Raw genomic sequence first — 25,793 nt, forward strand, 5'->3', positions numbered from 1 at the left:
GAAGCGTCATTCACATTTGACTCAAACATACAGGCAACATTCTGATCTTTTTATCTGCTTGACACAAGCCAAATATTTTTGTGCTCCCTTGTTGTATCTTCCATAATGCCATTCTCTATGTCTAATGCCTCTTCTGCAGTCAAAAAATTTGAATAATTTGTCTTTAGTCAGGAACTTTGCCATTAGCGGTTCTCTGCATGTATTTGCCAATGAAGCAGCTGGCAATGATGCAGTGCATTTGATCTTCTGGCAGCTGTGCTCCATCTAAGACATCAGTGCATTAGAATATTTTATTTAAAAGTTGTATGAAGGGTGGACTGTTGCTACCAGGTATTGTTGCTCACATAATAAAATTTATGTCATGTAGTGAATACCCGGAAAATAATTGTATAATTTTTCCCTCATGATGCAGCATATCTTCTTCTTGTATAGCCTCCAGGTTAGGACAAGGACAAGTCTTTTGCTCTTTTGAGAACCTCATCCTCCTTACAGGAGTGTTGACTGAATGTGCAGATACCAGACAATGTGGGTTTAGGCCCACATTGCTTATCAGTGCAAGTCAAAATGAAAGATGAGAGATGGAGCTGTGTGTGTGAGGTGCCTGTGTGTGTGTGTATTCTTGCCTGCTTTGTGCCTCAAATATGGTCTGCTTTTTTTAATTTTTCAAATAAAGGACTGTAAAGAAAGGGGTTGATTTTGCCTGCATCTTGTTAACAAAAGCTTGCAGAAAACTTTTAACTTACTACCTTCATATCAACAGTCTGGACTGGATGATTTTACTAATAATTGATTAAAAAAATATATATACTGTGCTCAAGTTTTATCTATGGGAAAGAGAACTACTCTTTTTCAGTGTAAAACACTGAATTGGAATGATTGAGTGTTTTACAGAAGGCTTGTCTTCTCTTCAGTGCTCTGGCATTTATCAAGAAAAGCTTGGGTAATTTTGCCCTATCCTTTAGACAATGTAACCTTGATAGATTGCAAAAATTAATTGTAGTTAAGGAATTCAATAAAAAATGAGATGCTAAGTTCATTGCTGCAGTAATAAAACCAGTTTGAAGACAGCTTCTGCAATGATATTATTGATTAATGTGTCACAAACTTTAAAATAAGGTGCCATTATTTTAATTAGCCTGTAAGGACAGTAATGCTGATGCTCCTAATCAGACCACTGTACAATACAGACAGGCCATTCATCACAGTGAATTAGAAGCTATGTTTCAGCAAGCAAAAACAGAAACACACAGGCTAACCCACAGCCATCTACATAACTCAGAGAAGACAAGTATTAATTGCAAGTTTTCCTGAAACCTGATAAAATGTGTAGTCTGAAATCCAGGACAGCATACCACCCTAATACGAGTAATGTACCTCAAGGAAAAGTTTTTTGGGTGGTGTTTTGTTCTTAGGGAAATACAGGCCATATGGTATCATATTACACATTGAGTAGCTATGAGTACATTTTAACTTATAACAGTCATCTGTTTTCTTCATGTGTACAAACGTCATGTCGCAGGAACATCTGCTCATTTTCTTTCTTCCTATTGACTTCAGTTTTGCGTTTTTATATTGTGGCTTTGTTTCTATATGAGGGTCAAAGCTTGCTTATTCAAACAAGGAAAAGGGGAGAAAATGTTACAGCACTACAGTTGTGCTGGATTTGACTCCTGCTTACTCCTGGAAGTCAGTAGCTCTTCCCCATGCTGTCCCTCTCGCCCTTGTCACAATGCCCTGTGCTGGGCTGAAAACACTTTTTTCCTGTATACTTAAAAACTTCTTTTTGTCCTTGTGCTGAGGTGGACATAGGGTAGTCTGTCCTTGTATTGTGATTTTGCAATACAGTTTCTGTGTTCTGAAAAGTAGGGCTGTCAGGTTTACTCCTCAGGGTGCATCCATGACTTGCTGTATGGTATCAAATTTTCCTTAGAATCCCATCAGACAGTTAAATCTGATGTGAATCTCATGACAGGAGGCATGAGATATCTTGAATCCTATGAGATATTTAATAACTGGTTAATTATTAATTTAAATAGATTTTGCCTGTACTCTTTGTCTTTCTTGCTGTTCTGAATGGGAAAAAAGAAAATTAAAATTTGAATTCTACTCTGGTGGTGGTGGTGGGGTGTGTGTGTGTGTTTCAAAGGGAATAAACTAGCAAAAGTGGAGACAAAAGCAACAAGAAAAGAGCAAACCTTAATAACAGCAGTTTAATTTTTAGTCCCAACAGACTTAACTAGCAGAAGGGGAAAAGAAGATCTGGGGCTGGCTAGCAGCGAAGCATTGCTGTGTATAAACACTACAAGGCATCTCTCAGTGCTCTTATCATACACAGCCTGAAAGTATTTGTAATTTGTGACTCTGCAGTCAGGAGCAGTTTTGCAAGCAAGGAGTGTTTATTGTGGATTTTCAGTACAGAGAAAACTACAGCCAAGCTGACCAGAAAGACTGGAATTTCATCTATCTCTCTCCCCTCCCCCTCTCCGCTTTCTCTCTGTCGCTCACTCATTGGATTTCTTTCTCTGCCAGCCTTTTAAAACAGAAATTACTGGGTCAGTGACATACATTTTTCCTCTTTTTCTAGTATGATCTCATGTTCAGCCTCCAGCAGAAACACTGCTACCTGTAAGTATCTTACTCAAGTTTGTTGTACACACTGAATGCTGTTGTTTTTGTGGTTGTAATAGTGCTTAACAGCTTGCAGAGTTCAGTTTGTTGCTGAATGTTGCAGCAGAGCAGCCAGGCAGTAATTTTTGAGCTCGAGATGGATGAAAGCTCAGTTCTAACTTCGAGGAAAGCAGGCACTGGGTTTTGCCAGTGGTTTAGCAGAAGATAACTTGAAAGTTTAGATTCCAAACAACTTACTTTACCCTAATATTCAAGCTGATATAGATTTCTCAACTATGCTGGCTTTTCCCCATCAGATTAATAAAACTTTGTGGCTTTAAAATCTTGGAAAAACTAAATAACATTTTTTTTCTTAGAATTGTCTTATTAATGAGACACACTAGAAAAAATGTAATAAAAAGCACTGAAACATATGCTAAAAACTTTTGATACTAGTAAGTAATTAAAAAGGATATATTTCATTTAGTTGGGATAACTTGTTTTTTAAATGTATGTTATAAAATTGTACACTTATTTTGCAGTAGGGATCTGTCAGCATTTTTACATTTTCATGTTAATTCAGACAGCTGATTCAGTTCATCTAAACTAGGCAGAGGTTTATTAGTCATCTGTATGCATGAAAGTTTACGTGTGTTCCTTAACACATATGTGCTTATAAAGGTTTTACATTTCCTTCTGATTTCTATGTATTTATCTGGAACCATGACCTTTTAGAAATAGCTTGCTTTCACTGTTTTGTTGAGACATACCAACAAATTCTGCAGATACTAATACACTGTTTCTTCAAATGGTTATTTAAAGTGGATATGGCAGGTTACGTATTTTCTAGTTGGAGAATTCTACTAGTCACAGTCTCAGCTAAGCCAGGATTGCACTTTACCTTAGGCAAAAGGCATCTTTGCTGTTGACATGGATCCAAGGTGTTCTACTTACAGGGTATTATCTGCCATTCCTTAACTCAGCAAATACCTTGCCAAATACCTGGCTTCTTGGTGACTTGTAATCCTTATTTGTAGTGCATGCAACAAAACCATTAAATAGCAAACAGTCCAAGGGGTGCATGTGTTAAATGCACATTCTGAAGTGACAGCTTCCTAATTTAATAGCTCATGATCCTTTCATTGCCCTGGGCTAGATTTTAAGTGCTGTAATAATATTCATCTTGTTTCCTAGAAATCATGGAAAGCTCTTACTTGTTTTCTTTAATCTGTCCTCAAAAAAATTTGTATGTTCTTTCTGTTTCTTGCAAACTTTTTCTGGTATTCATTAAAATAAATCAATCCAACTTTCTAACCACACAATCATTCTTCATTATCTTCTTCCAGTCCTGCAAAAGAATAGGGCAAATTTGATCCATTTGTTCAGGGAAATATCACAGGCAATGAGAGATTTTGTCACATACAAAGAAAATATTGAAGTCTCATACAAATCCCAATGAAGGCTTTGGGTGTCATTGAGACTTGGGTCAAGGTCACTTGTGATGACAGGCATTTTAGTCAAGTTTTAGGAATTAAAGCTGAGACTTACTGGTGCTCTTTCAGATTTTACTATCAGTTGGTTTTGTGTTGGTAGATAACTATCTAAATAATTTGTATTAATGTTTTACTTACATCAATGTAGCTCTGCTCAGAATCAGACTCTCTAGTTGTTATATTTGCAATTAACCATTGTATCATTTCTCACATGTGCACCAGCAGCCCTGAGGGAAAACCAGTTCTGGCACTTGGAGGAAATTTTAAACAGAAACCCTCCTCCACATAGTCCCCAGTTTGGTATGTCCCTCTGCCAACTCCCCAGAGTCACATTCACATTCACTGCCTCTTCCGAGGCCCCTTCTCTCTCTGCCTTCCCCCCAGGCTCATCTGCTGAGTGGGCAGGAGTTGCCAGCAGACGAGTAGCTCCTTAGAGATCCCTTTGCCAAGTATCCCTTGTTCAATGCCTTGGGCTCCTCTTCAGGACTGATCTTCCCTGCTTCCAGATCTCAGAGCCAGCTTAGCCAGTCTGCCTCTAATTATGGGAAAGGAGGTCTTTTTGCTTGTTGCCTTTTTTTTATACCTGTATGGGTTTATATTGGACAGGTGGCAAGGCATAACGCTGTTTTGCAAAAATACACCAGGTAATTAATTTAGATCCTAGCAGTCAGATGGCTCTGTCTTTTCAGCTTAGAGTCAATACGTGATTTAGGGTGAAAAGGACCTCTGCAGATAACTGCACCACCTCTTTCTCCAAGAAAAGCCAGTTCTATGGCAAATCTGGCTTAAAGTTACATCAAGCAGCTCAGGCCTTGATTAGTTGTTTATTAAATAAGCCTTGCGGTTTTAGTGGGTTTGTATGTCTCTTCCTTGTGCTCCAGGCATTCTTCTGTTAGAAGTCTAAAAATAAGCAATAAGGCCTCTCTTCTTCAGGCTGAACAAATCCAGCTGTGTCGGCCTCTCCTCATAAATCCTGTGCTCCATCCCCACCAAGGGATAACAGCTAGTATATGACATATCACTGAAATGACATGACTGTTTTACTTCTGGGACCAAAGCTGGTAGCTTTCTGCAAGCTTGTGCACCTGGAGTGGTTCAGGTGTTTCAGTTTTTTTAGTTGTTTTGGCACAAACAGACTCCTAGAAAATTGAAGAGAAAACAGCTTAATTTCACAATACTGATTCTCCTTCTGTGTTGTTCGTGAATACCATTATTTCATTAGGCCACTAAATATATCTGAAATATTATGGTGCATTTGGAATTAAACAGTCCCTTAGTTGTGTGCCCATTTCGGATACACAGGTAACATGGGATGGAATAGCAGAGGTGAATCAGGTTCAGCTGTGACATTAAGAGCAGAGAAGTAAGGAGATTTTAAGAAAGTCCAAAGCAGCCACAAAATGTGACAGTGTCAACACCAGCAGTTGTATATCTGCTGAAGAGCAGAACACTTTCAATCAGTGTAAGTACCATGTATCACACACCCGACTTCATTGAAGCAATGACCTTCTTCACAGATAGGGAGGATGTTAATGTCTTGGCACTCACCCCAAAACATCTCATTTTTATTGTCATCATGCTGAAAGAATCTCTTGCCACTTCATCTTGCTATGATTGTGTAAGTAATTGAGAAAGTTGTACCTCCCAAGGTCTTCACTTGGCCTCCTCAGGAGGCAGTCCTACAGCATCCAAATAGAGGCCAGTGGGTCAAACACATAGTGATACAGGAGCTGTGTCTGCAAGTTAAAGTAGTCCAAGCAAGTCTGTAATACACAGTGACAACAGGACCAAATTTATAGCAGAGAATGTCTCATACATCCACCATGAAACTGATCAAAGTTCTCCAGATTCCTCTTGTACACTTTCTGTTGTTTCTGATGCAGGGTAAGAAAGTGCAGCGTAGAAACCACTGCCTGCACCTGAGGTTTCCAGCTGTACTGGGATTTATGGGGCAGGCACTAGAAACAGATCAGCCTGGGCTGTAGCAAATCAAGATGCAGACATCTCTGCATGAGTGCCATTTTCAAGCTGGTGATGAAGCTATCTCTCATCTTTAGCATTGTTTTATGATAGCTATCCACACTGGAGTGGAGAAAGTCAAAACTATCCAGGCTTTAATTTTATAATTTCTGATGAGGTGCCATGTGAAAAAGTGCTGGTGCATAAAGCTGTTTTGCATCGTAACTCTAAACCTCATCCTGCTATTAAGGAGCAGGGAGTTATTGTCATGAGATGTAAACCACCAGGTCTATATGCCAGAGTCATATAGTGCCTCTTAGCACTTTGTCAGGTCCTAGTCTGAATCTAAAATTTCTAATTATTTTCTTATTTGAATGTTCTACCATGGATTTCATTCCTTTCCCACCAGCTAGAATCCTACATTTTCTCTCAGATTTTCTTCAAACTGGTATGGATTCAATATTTTAAACCAAAATGGAAAGACTTTCAGATAAATACCTAGAAAACCAGAGTTAAAAATTGCATTCCAGACTACATAGTTAACATACATCTAACTGTATGTGAGTCTCAATGTCTTCAATCTTATATATGTGGTGAGGCGAGTTGATCTGTCTTGTTTAATTTTAGGAAGTGAATAATTTTATAACAGAATTTCTTAACTGCCAGTTTGGGGGTTTTTTTCAGTGAAATTTAAAACTGGGTGGATATATGTGTTCAGTTATAGGCTGCTCAGAAGGTCATTCTGGTGGAAACAGTGGAGTGAGCACTTACCTGTTAAAAACAACATGGAAAATGAAGACATACAAGGATTTGTTTTTTTCATTTATTTTCAGGAAAGTTCGCTGTTGGTCATAAGGCAAATAAGTAGTCAGCGAATTAAATATTTACAAAAACTAAAGGAATGCTGGCACTTTACTTCTTGAAATTCTTATGATCTTCTCACATTTAATTAAATCAATATCACTTCCTATCCTTTGGGTTGTAGCTTCAGTGACTTTGGAGGATTAGAAATTAGAAAGTAGAAATTAGGCTTTTAAAATTATTTCACTAGTGCTTGTTTAATGTCAGAAAAAAAGTTCTTTTCTTATGAGGTTATAAACATGAAAGATTAATATTAACTGTAGCTAGGGGCATGAGAAACTTGTGTAATTTGTTTTCCATATTATCTTGTCTTCTTTATTTCCACTGAATTTTTCTCAGATTTTGGGGTTGTCTGCTATTTTCTGAGCATGTGTGCACTGAATGGTATTCAAAGGAGAAGTCAATCTGCTGCTTGAAATGAACTGCAGTTGTCAGAAATGGTGGAAGTTTTTTGTACGTTTCTTTTGTTTTTATCCCTATAGTTGCCTGATACCTTAAAGCAATTTTCTTTCTCTTATTTTTTTTCAGGATTGACAAACCTTGAAAGGACTCTGAGATCACGTTCATCATTTTGTCAGGCTTGACCAATGAATTTTATAAAAACTTAGGGATATTTTGTAAATATCTGTCCAATAATTGCCCAAATTTCAGTCAAGGAGAGCCTATCAATAGAAAACATGTCATACATTTTTACCTGTGACTAATAATGCCTTCATTATATGGTGAAAGTCTGCTGGTGGAGGAAGAAGACTCCTTTTGTTAAGAAATATTTTCATTGGTGAAAAAGGCTGGCACGCCTTTACAACATGAAGGCCTTTGAGAAAACCTGGGTGCTTCTACTGCTGTCTGTCATGTTAAGAGTTGTGTGCTCCTCCTTTATTAGTGTGAACCTTGGGATGAAAGTGATGAAGGGACGGTCTGTCTTCCTGTCAGAAGAAGACCTCAAGTTTTCCATCCCCAGAGAGAAGGATGTCTGCAAAGTAGAAGTTGTGATTAATGAGCCAATAACACAGAGAGTTGGGAAACTTACTCCGCAGGTATTTGGGCTCTGTTTTTCTGCTTTGAGTGTTAGTGTGTGCAGGTCTGGGAGAAACTAAAAAGAACTGCTTTATTGCTTTTTGTTCATCTTTTTGGTAGTGACTAAAAGGCATGAAATGAAGGCATGAATGGTGTGTGAGATTCAGCTTAAGTAGACAGCTAGTGGAAAACTGCAACCCTGAAATCCAAAAGCTGAGCTCAGTAGCATGAGTGCACAGAAGTGAGTCTGGTCAGAATCTCCTTTCAAAAGTGAAGTAGGGGTATTTCAAAACTTCCAGTCAGGAGATATCCTCCAGTTTCTCAGCTTTTTATTTTTCTCCCTTAGGGTAATAAGTGCCCCTTGAGTAATGCATAGCCTGCTACAGCATTTTGAATTCTAGTCACGGAGCCACTACTTAAGGAACAATTAAGAAAAAAATAATCACATACAATAAGCACATTGTGTACAGCATTGTTTGTTCTGCTCTGCAACAGCCAAATTTTTAGCAGATGGTAAATACATTAAAACTCCCCGGTTTTCTGTTCAAATGTCAAGATTGTAGGAATAATTAAATATATTTTACATATTACCATTCTTCTACTCATCTGCTTTACAAATCGCCCCATCTGAGTTATAGCATGAAGGACTTGAAAGCAGTTGTCATGAAGATATAGTGTTATAGATAAATGGTTTTAATGATTCATAACCAAGCAGGTTTTGGTGTTTTGAAAATTCTGGTTTGTGCCACAGCATACACTTTTGTGCGTTTGTATATAAATATAGTTTTTAACCTGCTTTCCAGGGTTTTTGGTGATTTCTGTGAAGTTAGGTAAAGGAGCACCACTCTCAATAGATTTTTCAAAACTCCTGTTGGTCATCAGTATTACTTTTGCAAACCACCAACAAGTACTTCAGCTGAATCAGCACTCTTAAGGAGCAGAGGCATACCAGGCAAAACAGGAGGTGATGGACAGGAAAATCTTCTCTAGAGACTGGCCTCAAGTAGTGTACTGCAGCTATTGAAACTACCCAGTGCTGGTTTTCTGCCAGCATGGGGGCACTGACCATAGTACCCCACCCCTCCTTCCCCAGTACAGGTTCTTGACTCATACAAACATGCAATCGTTAAGGCTGGAAAGACCTCAAGAAACATTGAGTCCAACCATTAACTCATCACTGCCACATGTGCTACTAAAACATGTCCCTAAGACCTACCTGTGTACAATTCCTGAATGTTTCCAAGTATGGTGAACCCGCCACTCCCTTGGGGCACCTGATTTAACACCTGACCAACCTTCCAGTAAAGAATTATTTCACAACATTCAATCTAAAGGAGAGGAGAAAAAGAGGGACTTACATGTGAAACCTATGGTGAGCCTCTTCTGTAGGCAATCTGTCTGGCTGAAGAGTAACTTTGCTTTCAATTTCTGCCTCAGCCTCTCTGTGCAGTAGGACCCAGGTATTTTGAAATAGCTGCTTCGTCCTGTGTCACCCAACATTTTTTGTGCACACAGCTAGAGGCTCTTTTCAAGAGATCCCAGGAGATGTGCATTTGGTGCACCTTAATTTCCAAACGACTTCCCCCATCCCAGCCCCAGCACCTATCCCTTCATGGCCCTGAATGTGTGCCCAGGCAGCTGAGCATGGAAGCTGCAGGCCCTCACGTAGAGGGAAGAGTCTGCTGGGCAGGTGGCCCTAGGGGTGGAGAGAGGCTGTGCCTGCTAATGCTGCCTGAGTTTTCACCATTCCTGAAAAAAGTCAGAAGTCCAGATCTCCTTGTGCCACTCATGATCTTTCCACAGGAAGTTCTGCAGCCACAAAATGTCTCTGGTATGATCTGGTTTACTACCATTAAAGTGAATAATGTTCTAGGAATGTGTGACAATTTAATTATAAATTGTAATTGAAAAGCAGTTGAAGTGGGAAAAACCAAAGCTCAACAGTAATTAGGAAAAGATTTAGATTTCCTTTGTCTTACCCAGTGAATTTATAGACAATTAGAGATGCCTGCTCATACAAAAGGAAAACATACAAGGAAATATAAACCAGATGTTTCTTTCTGCAAAGCAGATTGTGTCTCAGTACACATATAAACTCACTGTCAGTCAGTGCTAACAAACCTTTGTGGAGAAGTTCTAAATTTTCCAATACATTGTTACCAATGAAAATGTGGAATTAACGATGTCTTAAAAATAAGGACATTAATTCTTTGATATGATTTGATTCAGTGAGATGCATCCCAGAGTCCTTAGGGAACTGGTTGATGCAGTTGTGAAGCCACATTCCATGATATTTGAAAAGTCATGGGAGTTAGGTGAAATTCCAGTTTCCAAACTGGAAAAAGGGACGTACAGTGTCCGTCCTTAAAAAGGGCAGACCTTTCCTGGGGATTTCTGACCTGTCAGCCTCTGCTCTGTACCTGGGAAAATGCTGGAACAGATCCTCCTAGAAGCTGTGCTAAGGCACGGGGAGGACAAGGAGGGGATATGTGACAGCCAGCACAGCTTCACCAAGGCCAGGTCCTGCCTGACCAACCAGGGGGCTTCTGTGATGGAGTGACTCCATCAGGGCACAAGGGAAGGGCTTAGATGTCTTTTATCTGGACTTCTGTAATCCTTTGGTTTTGTCCCCCACAACACCCTTACGTAACAAAAAAACCTATTGACTTGAGGGCTCTGCACTGATTTATGTTAGTGAAGAATCTTACTTTTGGTGTACAATATATATACATTATTATTCTGAAACTACAATATAAGTGGGTTTTGTATATAATATACTTTTTTTCCTTAAGATAACATACCACATAACTACTTCTTAATTTTATTTTCCATTTTTGTAGAATACCACATAAGACTAACCAACTGATTACTTAAGTATCATGTTCCTTTATATTAGTTTTTACTATAATTTCTATAGTAATCTTTCTAAGAAAGAAATTATATTAAGTAAGAAAAAGACATATTTATTGTCTTTGTTTGAAAAAAAAATCAGAGCACATATTTCTATAGTATTTGAAAATAATACACAACAGAATAGCCACAACATAGTCAAAACTTTCATCATATGAGAGTAATTTTGTTTTCCACAAGATGTTCTTGTCCTTCCTTTCTACGCAGTCCCAAGAAATAAAACCAAGCGTACTTTCCAAAACACCACAGATTATTCCAAGAGGTTAATTTATGTATATATGTCTGAAAATCAACTAACTTATCACTTTAAAAAAAACAAAAAAACAAACCCCAAACCAAACAAACCAAGAAAAGGAAAGATTTTGTCTAATGCACTTCTTGATGAAAGTTAAAAGCAGGCAATAAATTTTAAAATTGCTAGGAATATAGAAAAATTATCACATTGCTTGAGCATTTGAGAATAACTTCAGTGGAAGTAGACTCTTTCACTAATAATGAAAGCTGAAAAGCTAATTATTCTTCCATTATAGAAGGATGTAAGTTCTATTCCATGTAACGGCTAGAAAGAAACAAAATTCAGTAATTCTTATATCCTTTAGTGGAAATCCACAAGATAGTCATGAGGTGATCATGCTTCAGGTAACTATGCATTAAAATTAATTTAGAATTAAATTATTACATAAATTTTACAGTAAAAGTCAGAGCATCCAAAGTTTTTCTCTATGAGATACACTTTCAGTCAACATTTTAGAGTCTTACTGAAGTCCCTCAGCCATTTCACCATCATCTAAAGTGGCTGAGAAACAAAGACAGTTCATGCAAGGCACTTAATTTGCATGATTCTTTTGCCGTATTTTATAAAATGACCACCATTAAGAAATTACCTCTTCTTTTTTTGAAAAAAAAAAAAAAAAAAAAAAGAGTTGCTAGTCAGTCAGCCATTTACATATATTAATTGCTATTACTTATGGCCTCATTAGGTCTGTTAGTGAATGTTGAACAGATTTCACTTTAGTCTGTAGAAGTCCACATAACAATTTGTGAATACTATCCCCCAAAAATGAAATGAAAACTGTATTTATATAGTAGTTTTATAGTGAAAGACTTAGGAAATGCAGTGATTGTGGTTTCTTGCTGGCTAGAATACGAATTTTCTCTCTGTAGATATGAAACAGGAGCATCTTCCAATCTCCATGGACTGCATAGGGATTCTGGGTTATCACAAGGATAACACGGACAAAGTCATGTCAATGCTAGGAGCTTTCAGCTGGTGTTTCAGTAAAGAAACAACACTGCCAGTCTTGCAAATTGCAGTATTTGAGAACATGAAAATTGTATACCCCGTAATCCAAGTCCTTTTTCCAAAGAATGGGTGTGTCAAAGCAATCTTTTTTCTATTTGTGTCAGGCATGTTTCCTCATTGCCTTGCTTTCCCAAGTCAACCAACCATTAAATAAAACAATATGCCTGAAAGAAGTGTCTGCCTTAGATGGTTAAATTGTGGCAAGACAGACTCACAAATTTTGCCTGTATCAGGTATGTTGTAAGAATTAGTCTATTTTGAATTAGCTGATAGAGAAATACAGATATCTGCTTGCTTTTGTGCTGTGACTTACGCTGATTTTCAGGATAGATGTTGGTATGGTGCAGAGATGACATCTGATCTAGAAAAGAACTACTGGCACAAAGTCAGTGTCACAAAAACTGGGAACAACTCTGAGTTAGCAAAGTTTCTATCAGAGAAATTTCACTGGGTTGAGAGAAATTTCACTGGGTCGTACTTCTGTGGTACAGTTGTAGTGGCCACAAAGCAAGATTTACTATATACTCAAGCTATTGTCATGAGCAACTTTAAAAGTCAATAATATAATATAATAATATAATAAAAAGTCAATAATAATAATATAATGCTGGACTTTTTGGCCTTTTCAGTGCCACTGCAGTTGTATGTGCTGCTAGATATATCTACACCCTTAACTCCACAGGCTGCAATGGTAAAGAAGGTGATGTCAAACTATTTGTTGTACTGGGGAGGGACTTGGCAGCCTGAAACAATCACATATGACCTTTGTCCTTCTAATTGTGGAGTGCTAGCAGCCCCATGTTTAAGTGGTTGCTCTGACTCTCACTGGGAGATTACAGTACAGGTGAATACCTATTCATAGAAATGAACTACATACTAAAAGTTTTTTAGTCAGATGTATTCCAGTCAGTCAGAGGGAAGTGGAACAGATGCTGTGAAGTTAACATCTTTGGCAGTGTGGTGCCAGTCTACTCTTTCTCCTTCACAGGTTTTTGACTGTCACTTCCTTCCTAATGAAGTCAAATATACCCACAACGGATGTCCGATTTTAGATGAAGACGTGGTCATGCTTAGGCTGTACAGGTAAGCAGCACCAGCAGATCACACTTCACTGTTACCAGGAGCCCAGCTGACCTTAGATAGAGCAAGTAGTCAATTTTTTACAGTTAAATCATGTTCTGCTGTATGTGTTGTAACTACTTAGATCCAGTAGCTGCATCATTAGTCAGCAAATGTTTACAGAAACATTTCTCACCGTGTATTGCAGATATGCCCATTTATGTGGATTATGTATTTCTGGCTTATTACACAAAACCGGTGATTTTTCATTATGCTATGGAAAGTGACAATAGTACTCTTAATGCCTTGTGAGGCTACTTGGAACAGAGGCTGGACAGTGTTAAAGGAATAAACTAGTTTTTAGTAAAAGGCCTTCAAAGGATACACCTCGGGCAGTACAAGGGCCCAGACATGGCTCCACCTTAAATGGACCTTAAGATGGGTTCTGAGTCATGAGTTTTCACACTTTTATAAGTTTTGGTCTACTTACATGTTGGGGTCAATTGTCCAATTACAGCTTCATGTTATGAAGTCCCATCCTCTCAGATTGCTCTCCTCAAGTTGCTGTTGTTTATACTTCATGGGCCTGAAGCTGAAATTATGTTCTTGGTTTTCTGGCTGGAAAAAGGATTGTTTTGTGTAATTAAACTGTGAAGAGAACTTGCTAAAACCTTTATATGAAGTTTGGAGTTATATACCAATGCAGTACGGAACCTGAAAACTATGAAAGCTAAAACTTAAGGCATCACTTCCAGAGTACTGGGTGTTCTCTTCCGTCCTGCTGATAGGGACAGACACTTTCAAACATACACAGAGAGTAACCTCTTCATTCACACAGACAGCCCGCTTATAAATAGGGGGATTTGGGCTGCAGGCTCTGAATTACGGTGATTCAAGGCTTGAGTACACAAGAGAGAAAGAGGTTCAAGTAATTCAGTTTTGACGATGAGGACAATGCCCAAATCACAGAGCAATAGAAGATGGGAAGATGCATAACTAATTTTCTTCTGTCACTTGCAGGTTTACAGAAACAGAAACGTTCACAGAAACATTCACCCTTCATGTGAAGTTACTTGAGCCAGACTGTAACATCATAAAAATGCGTTTCCATGCTTTGGAGGTCCCTGAATACTATGGTCTGTCTAGGGTGATTGACAAGAACTTCCTCACCTTTGATTATGACAGGAAGATAAACCTGGATTGCAGCATTTCCATAATCTCTTCCGAAACTCACCTGCCTGCTCACGGACAGCTTATTGCCAGGAAAGTGCAGCAAGAGAAGTTTCGTGGAGATCAGCCATGGAGGTTCTTCCCTGGCACTAGTATGATGTGCTTTTTGTTGTTTGCATTAGTGCATTCAAAGACACGCAGCAGATAAGGTCTGCAGCAGTAGGTTCTTTCTGACATGCTGTGTAACTGTGCGCTGTGTGAAGTTTAATGAACAGCTTGAGCTGCTGTGGGCATGAAAGGGACATGAAGTTTTAGTGAGGCACCATGCAGATCACAGACCCCATCGGGGTCAGTAATTCCTTGACTGGATTTTGTTTCTGGTTCCTAGACATGTGGACCCATGTGACAGCTCTGAGAGTGCCAAGACTCAGTAAAAACAGCACAGGTAGCTGCTGGAGGCAGCACCTACCCAGGACATCAACCAAGGGAGGATGGAGTTGAAAGACGTCAGTTGAAAACAAAATCCTGTAGGAGAAATTAAGTCAGGAAAGCGGCCCTACTTCTCAACACGCTCTCTCTCAGGGTTACTTTAGCTACATGGGCAGGTTTCTGTGTTGGTTTCTGCTCTGGTAACTGTTTCATTATTGCTGTTGGGTTACAGAACACAGCCTGGGTCAACAGTGCAGAAACGGGAGCTGTACACTGGGACTAGGAGTTATTAACAACAAAAACATGAGCTGTGAAGAATTTCTGAGGATGGGCATTCAGTATCGACACATTGACCCCTCCTCACCTGACACTGATTATATTCCTGTGAGGTTGGATCTCTCAGACAGCAGAAGCAAAACTCTGCATAAGGTAGATTTTTATGCAAGTTTATAATGTCTGATTGTCATCCTTTGCTGTTGTTGTTTCTTTTTTAGAAGTAGTTTCACTCCTTGTCACATTTGAAGAGAGTTAGGGAGCCTTTAAATTTGTACAGTTCTTAGAACTTCGCCAGATAAGCTAATGAAAGGCATTATCTCCATGCCTCTTTGATTAGACCACTATGGATACAGAGAAACACCCCTGGTTGATTACTGTCAGACATAAGTAGTTTATCCTGAGAGAAAAATTAATTCTGGCATAATTCCACAACTTTTATACAGCATGATCTGCACTGACTTCAAATATACGGTAATTAATAAGTTAAGAGCTCTGTGAACATATTCAGTTAATAATAAATAATAGCGTGTGCATGTTTCTGTCAGATAAAGTTATTAATTGAACTCACATCAAATTAAGTAAGTCATTTCAGCCCCAAATTAAGGACACAAATAAGACCAGTGAACCTGAAAGTCATATTCATGATGTCTCAATATTTACTCTAAGAATTTGCTAATTAAAAATATTTCAATTTTTCTTTTCAAAATAATTATTGCTTTTAACATGTACCCTGATTTGTTATGTGAAACGAAAAGAAATGGTATTTATTTTTTCACTTTCCTTTGCCTTTTCAGTTGTCTCCTTTTTTCCTGTTGCAGACGGAGTATGCATGGCTCCCTGTTCAGATTAGAGGTGCTGCTCCCAACCAAATACCTAAAGCTGCCCCAATGGCAAAGCTCATCCTGGAAGTAGATCAGTTTATTTTAACCCCTATTACTTCCACAACCGTTGATGCTGAAGACAATGAAACTCCAAAGTCCCTGCTCATATTCAACATTACCAAGCCACCTCCACAGGGTTTTATCACTCACCTCTCTGACCACACAAAACCTGTTGGCTCCTTCAGATGGAAGGATCTTCATGACATGCTCATTGCTTATCAGCCTCCAAATAACAGCCACACAGAGAGGAGGAATTATGAGGTAATAGTGGGTGTGAACATTTGCTGTTTTCCACCTCCTTAAGATCAAAATGTAAAACATATGTAATGGATATTTTTCAGGGAAAAATGTTTTTAAACTATACGCAATACAGGAGCAGAAGTAAAATCTTTTACCACTTTCAGCTCTGACACAACATCTTAACTAACACAAAATACATCTTTATTGCTCACTATATAAGAATTTCTTTGTACTGAAAACCTTTTAGTCCCTCTGACTGAGAAATATCTAAACTTTAGATTTTTTCTTTTTAGATTTTTTTTTTTTTTTTTTTAGTAAGAGGAATAATGAAATAACAGTGCTTGTATATCTACCCAAGAGCCTTTGGAAAGATCAGTGGTGCCTTTTCCACACAGCTTTTATCCCTGCATGATATTACTGATCCCTGTAACCTGTGCAGAGGTGACATATTTTAAGTCATGAAAGATGGACTAGTTAAAGGCCAAGATTGCTATTTGGTCTTACAGCCTACCTGCTGTGATAATGGTGGTTTAGGGATAACAAAAAGGAGCTCCCAACCGTTCCTGCTGGGAGTAGTAAATGCATGTCACTAACATAGGGAGCATGATGTAAATGATGAACGAGATCAGGCTTCTGGCCGCAGGTTCTTGAATAAGTTATGAAATAACTGTTTGATAAGGTACTTAAGGAATTAGCCAGTCAAAGAAAAATGGTTGGTACTAAAGTAATAAAACTGAAGGGAGAGAAAATCAAAGCAAGGTAAACTGAGGAAAGGGTTGCCTAGACAGCAGAGCAACAGCAACAGTAACTGGCAGTTGATGCTGACAAGGCTTCTCTCACTTTTTTTTTCTTGGCTGTCCCAGAAACCTCCTTTCCCTGTTTCCTTAATGTGAGGACCAAAAATGCTATCAAAATATCTGCTCTGTAAATGCCTCACCTCTGTTCTGCTCGCAACATTGTTTGATTGCACATTCAAGAATTTAGCAGCTCTGGAGTCCAACAACTCAAGAGTTTGATTTTTTTTTTAAAGCAATATTTCTTTCTATACTAGAACATATATTTTCTGTCATATCTGTTTTTCTACATATCTACACCTCTTAAAAGAGCAAGAAATGTCTCCTCCACTTCTTATAGTTAAAAAAAGCTCTATATTACTTGATGATTTAACTGTACCCCAAATAAAATGAAAATTGCACACATTACAAACTGAGCTTCACAGAATTCACTGCAAAGAGCAAAGAACACAGATACTCAGTTTTGTGCAGAACCTCTGTGGCTCTTTTTAGAAGCTAAATCAAGTTTTGTTTATTACCTTGTTATCAGATGCCTGTAAGATCTCCCAGGAGGGAATACACTACGTGTGTCTTGGAGTACATTTCATTTCCAGTTTTCAATAAGCAGTTTATCTATTTTCACAACAGGTGGTGTTTGAGGTGCATGACTTCTACTTTGAAAGGAGTTTACCAATCACTGTGCATCTTTCTATCAGAACAACAGATACAAACGCCCCTCGGGTTTCATGGAATACAGGTGAGATCTCTTCTCACCTAGAATTAATAACATTTTTGACACACAAATTTGACAAAGCTCTAAAATTCAGATTTACACCTGGAGCCTAAGGATCATTAAATTGAAGGAGCATAAATCTACTTTCCCTTATATCCCTTTTGGAGGGAACATGTTAAAACAACTTGAAAAGGATCTAATGTCTTAACTGGAATAAAACAATAAAGAAAAAATGGAGTTACAGGAAAACTGGGATTTATTTATACAGCATTCTCTTGAAAAATGAACTGTACATAAAATAGTATGAATATTAGGTGCAAATATATGATGGAATAGGAATACTGGAGCAGCATGTGGGAAAGATCAGGGCCTCTTGGTGTTGTTTAAAGTGGAAGTGTGCAAAAATGAACCAGTAGGAAAAAGGGCATTATATACCACCAGCCATTTAAAGTCTGGAAACCTTACAGGGTTAAGTCTAATTATAACAGAATTATAATGCTTGCATTGTAAAGGGACCAGAGTCTCTCATCTAGAGAGCATTGATATTTAATCATCAAAACGAAAATATATAAGATCAAACATGTCTAGAAATTAACACCAGGGAAAGCGCAGTTTTCCTACAGTAGAAAAGAAAAGGAGCTGAGAAGAAGGTACCTCATGTCTTCCAGAGAAACCTCACCTGAAATGAAGGTCTAAGTAAGAAGGAACACTGTCCTCTCTTAGGAAGATCAACGTGTTTTTAACTGCAGACTCACTAAAGAATCTAAAAGCCCAGTTTCACACATTGTGAGATTTCAAGTGCACTGCTCCTGTCAGTGCAAATGTCCAGAAATGTGCCCCATTTGATTATCAGAAAACTGGAACCAGATGCCAGGGAAACTTTCCTGCCTGACCTTTCAGATGCCCCTCTCTGTGAGCCAGAACTGCACCACCCAAGACTCACTGCTGGGACTGCAGCCATTCACAGCAGGTGGCTCCAGTGACCTGATGGATGTCCTGCCTGACTTCCTACACTTATCACACGCACGCACACACACACACACACACACACTAACAGACAACTTTCTGTGACTGGCTCAATCTGAGTTGCTCGTATCAGAATCCTAGCTGTCTGTTTCCTTTATGTAATTTAACTGTGGTGCAGCAACACAAAATTAGTGTAAACTGTGTGTCTCCAGGGAGGGACCCTGAACAAAGGAATCCCTGATTTTTACACCCCCACAGTCTGTGTGTACTTGTTCCAATGGTGATATTTGTTGTTGCTCATTGGATTCTGAAGTCTCTGGGTGAACAGCCACACCCTGTGCCCTTTTTTACATGAAGGGTCTATGCCCATTTATGGTTCTTTGCCTGGGGCTCCAGGTATTTCTCCTCACCCAGGGCCCAATGTGCAACTTGCACATGAAGCTACCTGCACTAGGTGTGTCCTGTGACATCTGAATTGGTTATTTCTCTGAAAAAGATTCCTTAAAGACAGTGAACAAATTCAAGTATGTCACAAGCTGTTATCAGACCTTTAGGTGGCCTTAGAATCATAGTATTATAGAAGTGTCAAGGTTGAAAAGAACCTCCAAAATTATCTTCATCTGAATATCTCCATGCCCACTAAACTATATCATGAAGTCCATGTCTATTTGTTTTTTGAACACTTCCAGTGATGGTGACTCCACTATCACCCTGGGGAGCTTGCTCTGAAGTTAAATTACTCTTTCAATGTAGAAACACTTTGTAATATCCAATTCAAACTTCCCCTGGAATGTCTTTCACACATGGATGTGTAGATAGAATCAAACATTCTGGGTTTTTTTCCTGGATGGAAACACCTTTATTAGTGTTAAATGCTGACAGTGACGTAACTCTGTGCTCTTTGCAGGCCTTAACCTCCTAGAGGGGCAATCCCGGCCCATCACATGGCAACACTTCCAAATTGTAGACAATGACGACATCCAAAATGTTCGCTTGGTCACAGTTGATGGCTTACAGCATGGGCGGCTGTCAGTGAGAGGTAGGTAATTTCAACTCCAGAGGCTGGAAAAATCTCCTTGGTCATAAAACAACAGCTCTGCTCCCTCTGCTGACCGCCTTCCCCTGCTACAACTATGCTAGGCATGGTTATTAAAACAGGAATTTTCAGAAATTCAGTATTCAAACCTTTACTTTGCTAATATATGTTTACACTCCAAAGGCAAAATTTTAAAGAAATCAGGTATGCTTTCATTGAGAAATATGATTTAGGAGAAACACAGTCAACACATTTTTAATTCTTATCTTTTTGCTTGCAGATGTTAAGGAATACCAAGTGATTTTGATTTGTTGGTAAATACAGATAACATTTGGATAAAGTTGTTACTGGTAGCTTTAAGGTTTATTTCAAAAAGTGAAATCAATTAGACTTATAATTCATTACCCTTCTGCATTATCAATATTACTAGTTTTGCTCTGCAGCACAAGTCACCACAGTGCTAGGGAAAAAGGTTATGTAATGGAAATCACTCTGCTCTTGGCAGGGTGGGAACATGTTGCCACTATCAGAGTTTTTTGAAAGTTGAGTGTGTTCATGTAAAACACACAACCTAAAGACGCAAAACTATTTAAAGAAAAGGAAAGGTGGTGTTTTGAATACAGCAAACACAGAAACTGTTCAGAAGTAAACTTAAATTCAGGACACTCCCGACAAGCAATCACTGTCTGCAAGATCACCCTCGTGCAAAGCTACAGACAGGAACTGTGTGGTGTCAGCAGTGTTCGGTGGGTTCATGTGGTGGTCCCTGGACTATCCACAGAAGACAATTCATTCCCGTGGAGAGCGTGCAGCCTCTAGACTACCTCTGCACGTAGTGGCTCCCCTTTGGGAAGCTTTCTAGGAAGCTTCTAGCTCAGGGTGAACAAAAATGCTTCAACCTTTGGGCAGCCCTTAGGCTGCCTCAGTTCCCAGGCACGCTCCTTGGGAAGTCCCTTTGAGAGCTTTCCTTGTGGCTCAAGGTGAGAAAAAATACTTCAACCCATGAGCCTTTGCAGCTCCACGTCAGTGTTTCATACCCCATGGGTTATTGTCCTTGTTCCTGGTTTTTACCCTCTGCTCCCCCTATGTTCTTTTTGGATCCTTCCCCTGGTTGGGACCTTTCCCAATTCCTCTCCCCATTGGTCAAGTTGTGAAACCCCGCCCCTGGCTGCCCTATATAATCCCTGTCCCCTGGGCCCATTTGGCTCATTCCCTCTGGGCTGAGTGGGATGGAGAGGTTCTGGAGATTGGGAAGACCCTGTCGTGCTGCTTTCACTCCTGCATTGCCTGGAGTAAATGCGACTCTGCTGCTCAGGCAGCCTCACAAAGAGTTCATCACTCTGCACCTGAGAGTGCACAAAGAGCACATCACTCTCTGCCTGAGAGCGCCTGTGCCTCCGTTGATCTCGTTGTGTTTTAAAAGACACTTCTAGCGAGGAAGGTCACGGCACCTTCACTGGTTCAGCCCCAGAGCCAGTCTTAGGAAGACTTTGCAGCCAGTCAGGACCCATCTCCTCGTGGCAGTCCTGCCCCTGCATACTGAGTTTGAGAGTTTCTCTGTCTACCATGCACTAGCCAGGGGTGGACATTTTATCTCCAGTGACTTACTATCTTTTGTCTGTCAGCATAGGTACATGCCAAGGAAAACATCACCACAATTTTTGGCAATTGTCTTTTTTTTGTAAAACCTTACAGGAATGCTTGGCTTCTTTTCTTGGTGGCCCTGGGGAGATCATACTTTTTAGCACCAGCTTGCAGTTCTTGAACCCTTTAGTTTGCCTGTAGGCAATTTGTCTGTATGCATAACATTTTTAGTGAAGCAGAGGTATACAACTGTCGTATTGCAGACAATAACTTCAATATACCCATGTAATTATATTTTACTTGCAATGAAATCCTGATCTTTAATTATAAATACTACATTCTTTGATGCCTAAAATGCATGTAAAATGCTCTGATAAGAAAGTAGAGGTTGAAATTAAAGTGGAAAAAATCACAGTTAAAAATCCTTGATGTCTCCAGTTACCTTTAGTCACATTTGGAGGATTTTCTCTGCTGTCACAGTTGCAAATTTTGCGTTCTTGTTAGCTATTCCAACTCCTACAAACTTATTTTTCGTACGTGAAGTTACATTTGATTTTTCTAGTTAGCAATATGTTTTTCATCTCTCTCCCTCAATAATCTTCATGTTAGTGGAAAGATACTTTTCTGGGCTGAACCACACATTTTTGCCATGTTTCCACTGTTTTGACAGGAGGGAAAGGATTCATGTTCACTGTCTCTGACATTCAGGCTGGAGTGGTTCACTACCATCATGATGACAGTGATTCTACTAAGGACTTCGTAGTATTTAGAATTTTTGATGGCCTCCACAGTATTCGCCATAAGTTTCCAATAAATATCCTCCCTAAAGATGATAGCCCTCCATTTCTGATCAGCAATGTGGTCATTGAAGTTCACGAGGGACAGACGATCCTGATTCAGCGCTCCATGCTTCATGCTTCGGACATGGATTCCAGTGATGACTACATACTATTCAATATTACCAAGCCATCACAAGCTGGAGAAATCATGAAGAAACCAGGACCAAACTTGATAGGTAAGGAAGCACATCCACAAAAGCACGGTTTTCTTTGTCCCTTCCTTTTAAAAATACAGTAAATGTTACAGTCAGACAGTTACAGTTATTTTGGCTCAGGACAAATAATAGCAAATTTGAACTTCTTTCATTGCAGTGTAAAACCCTGTCTTTAATTAATGCACTAGGATAACTGTCCCCGTGTACACAATTTATCCTGTAATTCTTCCATTCTAAGTCTATTTTCCTTTACGGTACTTTTCTCTGGAAAAATCATTGGGCTAGTCAGGAGTTAGTTTACATGCAAGGATCAGTGACAAATTCAGAGCTAATACATGATGCTAATTATGCTAAATTATGAGAAAGCTTTTCTTCATGTAACAACCCAGAAATTCTTGTGCTAGGCTGTAGAGGCTGCTAGTCCTGCAAATTTTCTTCTGACTTCTGAACAGGTCTTTCAGCCTGTTTGCTGTGTTTCTTTGTTTTTTGAATGATCTTTAAGTGACACAGAAAAGAAGTTGTTGGTGATCTTGTTGTTGGTGAGAATGTGGAAGACAATGAGAGACCATTTCAAGGACTTGCTTCAGTTAAGCCAAAAAAGAGGACATTATGCTTCCCCAGTTACTTGCACAGCTAATGCATAACTTTAACATAGTATTAAAATCATGGAGTGTTCAATGGAAGGTGTATTCTTCATTTCAACAGGGTATTCTGTCAACAGTTTTCTTCAGAAGGATCTTTTTAATGGAATAATTTATTACCATCATTTGGGAGGAGAAGTGTTTGAAGATTCCCTTGAGTTTGTGCTATGTGATAGCCATGACCCTCCAAATCTCTCAGAGCCACAGGTATGAAATGGAAGCATGTTTGCAGTATCCTGATTTTTTTCTTCAAAAGGCTGATATCTTACATGTTCTGACAGGCTTCCAAATGAAACTGGTATAGACTTTTTCTGATGACAGTTATCATCACAAACAGCATTCTTTGGGGCTATTTCTTGTTCTTGCTTTCAACAGGATAATTTTCTCCCTGGCTGAACAGAGACAAGTTAATCAAAAAGACTTCTTCGTATATTATAAAATGAAATGTTGCAAAAAAATTGTATTTGGAGACAGTACAAACAAACAATTCTGCTGATGTCAACTGAGAATAGACTATTTTTTTAATGCAAGAGTCGAACATACTGAATTTAACTTTGTATTTAAAGCGAAAGCTCTAAGATTCAAAATCTTTGCCTTTAACTGTTATATATCTCCATTACTCATGTGATGATGATATGGCATGACAGCCACCTCCTGTATCTTATGGTCCAGTGATCCACTTTTGAGTGCATGTTGGTAAACTGCTGCTTGTGACCATCTCCTACTGGAAGGAATGGCTGATGGTTCTACTGTCTCCCCAATTCCAGGTGATGATGATTCACATTATCCCTGTGGATGATCAGCTACCCAGAGAAGCTCCAGGAGTGACACGTCACCTGGTTGTTAAAGAGACTGAGATTTCTTATCTAACTAAGAAACATCTCCACTTCACAGATGTGGAAGAGCAGGACAGGGAGCTCACATATACCATAACTACTTCCCCATTTTTCTCTTGCACCCATGGGTAGGTGCAACCTGACATACCTTTCATGTGGGACAGGGGAATAACCCATGTAAGAGGAGCACCCTCAGTGGCAGTAACACACTTGTGCCTCAAGTTCTTCATCTGTTGAAAGTGCAGGGGACAATAGCTGGATAGCAGCTCTCCTGTTGATGATTAAGGATAAGCTAGAGCCTGAAGCAACAGAGTAATACACAGAGTAACAACAAATAGCTAATGCATAGTTGAACAGGAAATAAGAAGCAGAACATCTTGTGAAATATTTCCTTTCCTTTGTTTGATGTGCATTTTACACTGACTTGTGGGATCCCATACAGCCTTAAGCACAAGACACAACACCTCTCCTAAGTGTTAGAATGGGGCTGACCTGTGCCTGTCCCAGACTGAGAATAGGAGATGCTGCAGCTTTTTCAGGAATATGTATCAGGCACTCCTTGTTGTGGACTAGGAAGATGTGGACCAGAAAACAGGCAGAACATGCTGTGGGAGCAAGGGAGGTATGGAATTAATGGGTATAGTAGTGGTTTACATCACTCTTGCTGTAATCTCATTAGAGTGTAAGCAACAATTTGCTAAATGAAAAGTTTTAAATCCAGGCATTGTACCGTTTAAGCTGAAGATCAACAGTTTTCATTTTGACCTCAAGCAGTAAAGGATCATTATGTAGCTGAGGGAGAAGGCCGTTTCCCTAGTCAGTCAAATAACCACATGGTTATCTAGTTTGCCAGTTACTGCTGTTGGAAAGCTGTCTTGCTGAAAACTGGTTAATCTCAGAGTTTATAAGATTCATGTAACTAGAAATAGTTTATTTTTCTACTTAAGGATAAATGCAGGTTTGCAAGTAATATAAATGTGATGGACTAGACTTGCAGGTGGTGTAAATGGTATCTAGGGTGTGTAGAGACACACTTGAAGCAATCACAGAACTTGCCTACAAGTTATGAGATGATTTTTCGGAATCACTCTGAGAAGTATTTCTTTTGGTCAGTTTTCTTTGGTAATGTTTAAATGGATAACAAGTGGGAAGTGCAAAGCTAATTCAAAATGCAAGATTAGGCTACATGGCTATTTTTCTTGTTCTTTGGTATTGCTAGCTAAGAAGTGACACACATATTTTTTGTGTAGCTACTCAGATGCTGGGAAGCTGTTTATGGTGGACACCATCCCCAAACTGGTCAAGGATCCTGCTGCTCTTGCACTGCGGTCATTTACTCAGGTTTGCTATGTTACCTGATACCAGAATGAGTTCTGAATAATTTTCAGAAGGTCCAAGTATACAGCTTTTATTTGACAGGAAAACAGGAAGTGAAAACTGAGGAGCAGTACTATCACAAGCTCTGCTTAAGAAGCTCAAGACTCTGCTATTGCAATACCAGATTTAAAAAAAAAATTCTATCCTGCTTCAGATTTGCAATATGTAAACACAAATATCCTGAAACCACAAGGGGCTACAGTTGCTTGTGTTAGGTTGAATTTGGCTTCACATGATGTAAGAGGAATGAGAAAGTATGCAAAATGTGGAAATGAGACCTTGATCAGTTTCCTGCTTCATTTCAGTGTCTTCACTAGAAGATTTAGTACAGGATGGAATACACCAGAACAGGCTTTTTTCAGGATATTGTAGTTCAGTTTTCATACTTCTGCAGTTTGACAAATAACTATTACTAAAGTGTCCTGTTTTATATCCTGCTGTATGGGTAAAGTTGCATAATGATCATTGCAGTACCATAGTGAGAGTTCTGGCCCTACAGATCCTAAACTGTTTGCCTAATATGGGTATCTGGATGCAAGATTTTGGTGTTCTTATCACTGGCCTGTCCTCATCATGAAACACAGGACATGCAGTTACTATTCACACTGATGAGAGCAAATTCAGCTGCTATGGGAGATATTAGCTTTT

The 25,793-nt window shown here is 39.1% G+C and overlaps 1 protein-coding gene across 1 annotated transcript in view; it reads left to right on the plus strand.

Annotated features, from left to right (window-relative positions):
* The first annotated feature begins 2,246 nt into the window (after positions 1-2,246).
* Positions 2,247-25,793, plus strand: part of FREM1 (FRAS1 related extracellular matrix 1) — a 68,289-nt gene continuing 44,742 nt past the window's right edge. Inside the window, exons 1-12 of the mRNA XM_063423055.1 lie at positions 2,247-2,625; positions 7,449-7,957; positions 13,139-13,233; positions 14,230-14,531; positions 15,041-15,237; positions 15,903-16,226; positions 17,627-17,735; positions 19,585-19,716; positions 21,968-22,312; positions 22,997-23,139; positions 23,700-23,896; positions 25,019-25,109. Of these exons, the coding sequence (XP_063279125.1) occupies positions 7,727-7,957; positions 13,139-13,233; positions 14,230-14,531; positions 15,041-15,237; positions 15,903-16,226; positions 17,627-17,735; positions 19,585-19,716; positions 21,968-22,312; positions 22,997-23,139; positions 23,700-23,896; positions 25,019-25,109 (2,166 nt within the window). The 5' untranslated portion in view covers positions 2,247-2,625; positions 7,449-7,726. The remainder of the gene's footprint in view (positions 2,626-7,448; positions 7,958-13,138; positions 13,234-14,229; positions 14,532-15,040; positions 15,238-15,902; positions 16,227-17,626; positions 17,736-19,584; positions 19,717-21,967; positions 22,313-22,996; positions 23,140-23,699; positions 23,897-25,018; positions 25,110-25,793) is intronic.

The sequence above is a fragment of the Prinia subflava genome, chromosome Z (genome assembly GCF_021018805.1).
Source record: "Prinia subflava isolate CZ2003 ecotype Zambia chromosome Z, Cam_Psub_1.2, whole genome shotgun sequence".
Lineage (NCBI taxonomy): Eukaryota > Metazoa > Chordata > Aves > Passeriformes > Cisticolidae > Prinia > Prinia subflava.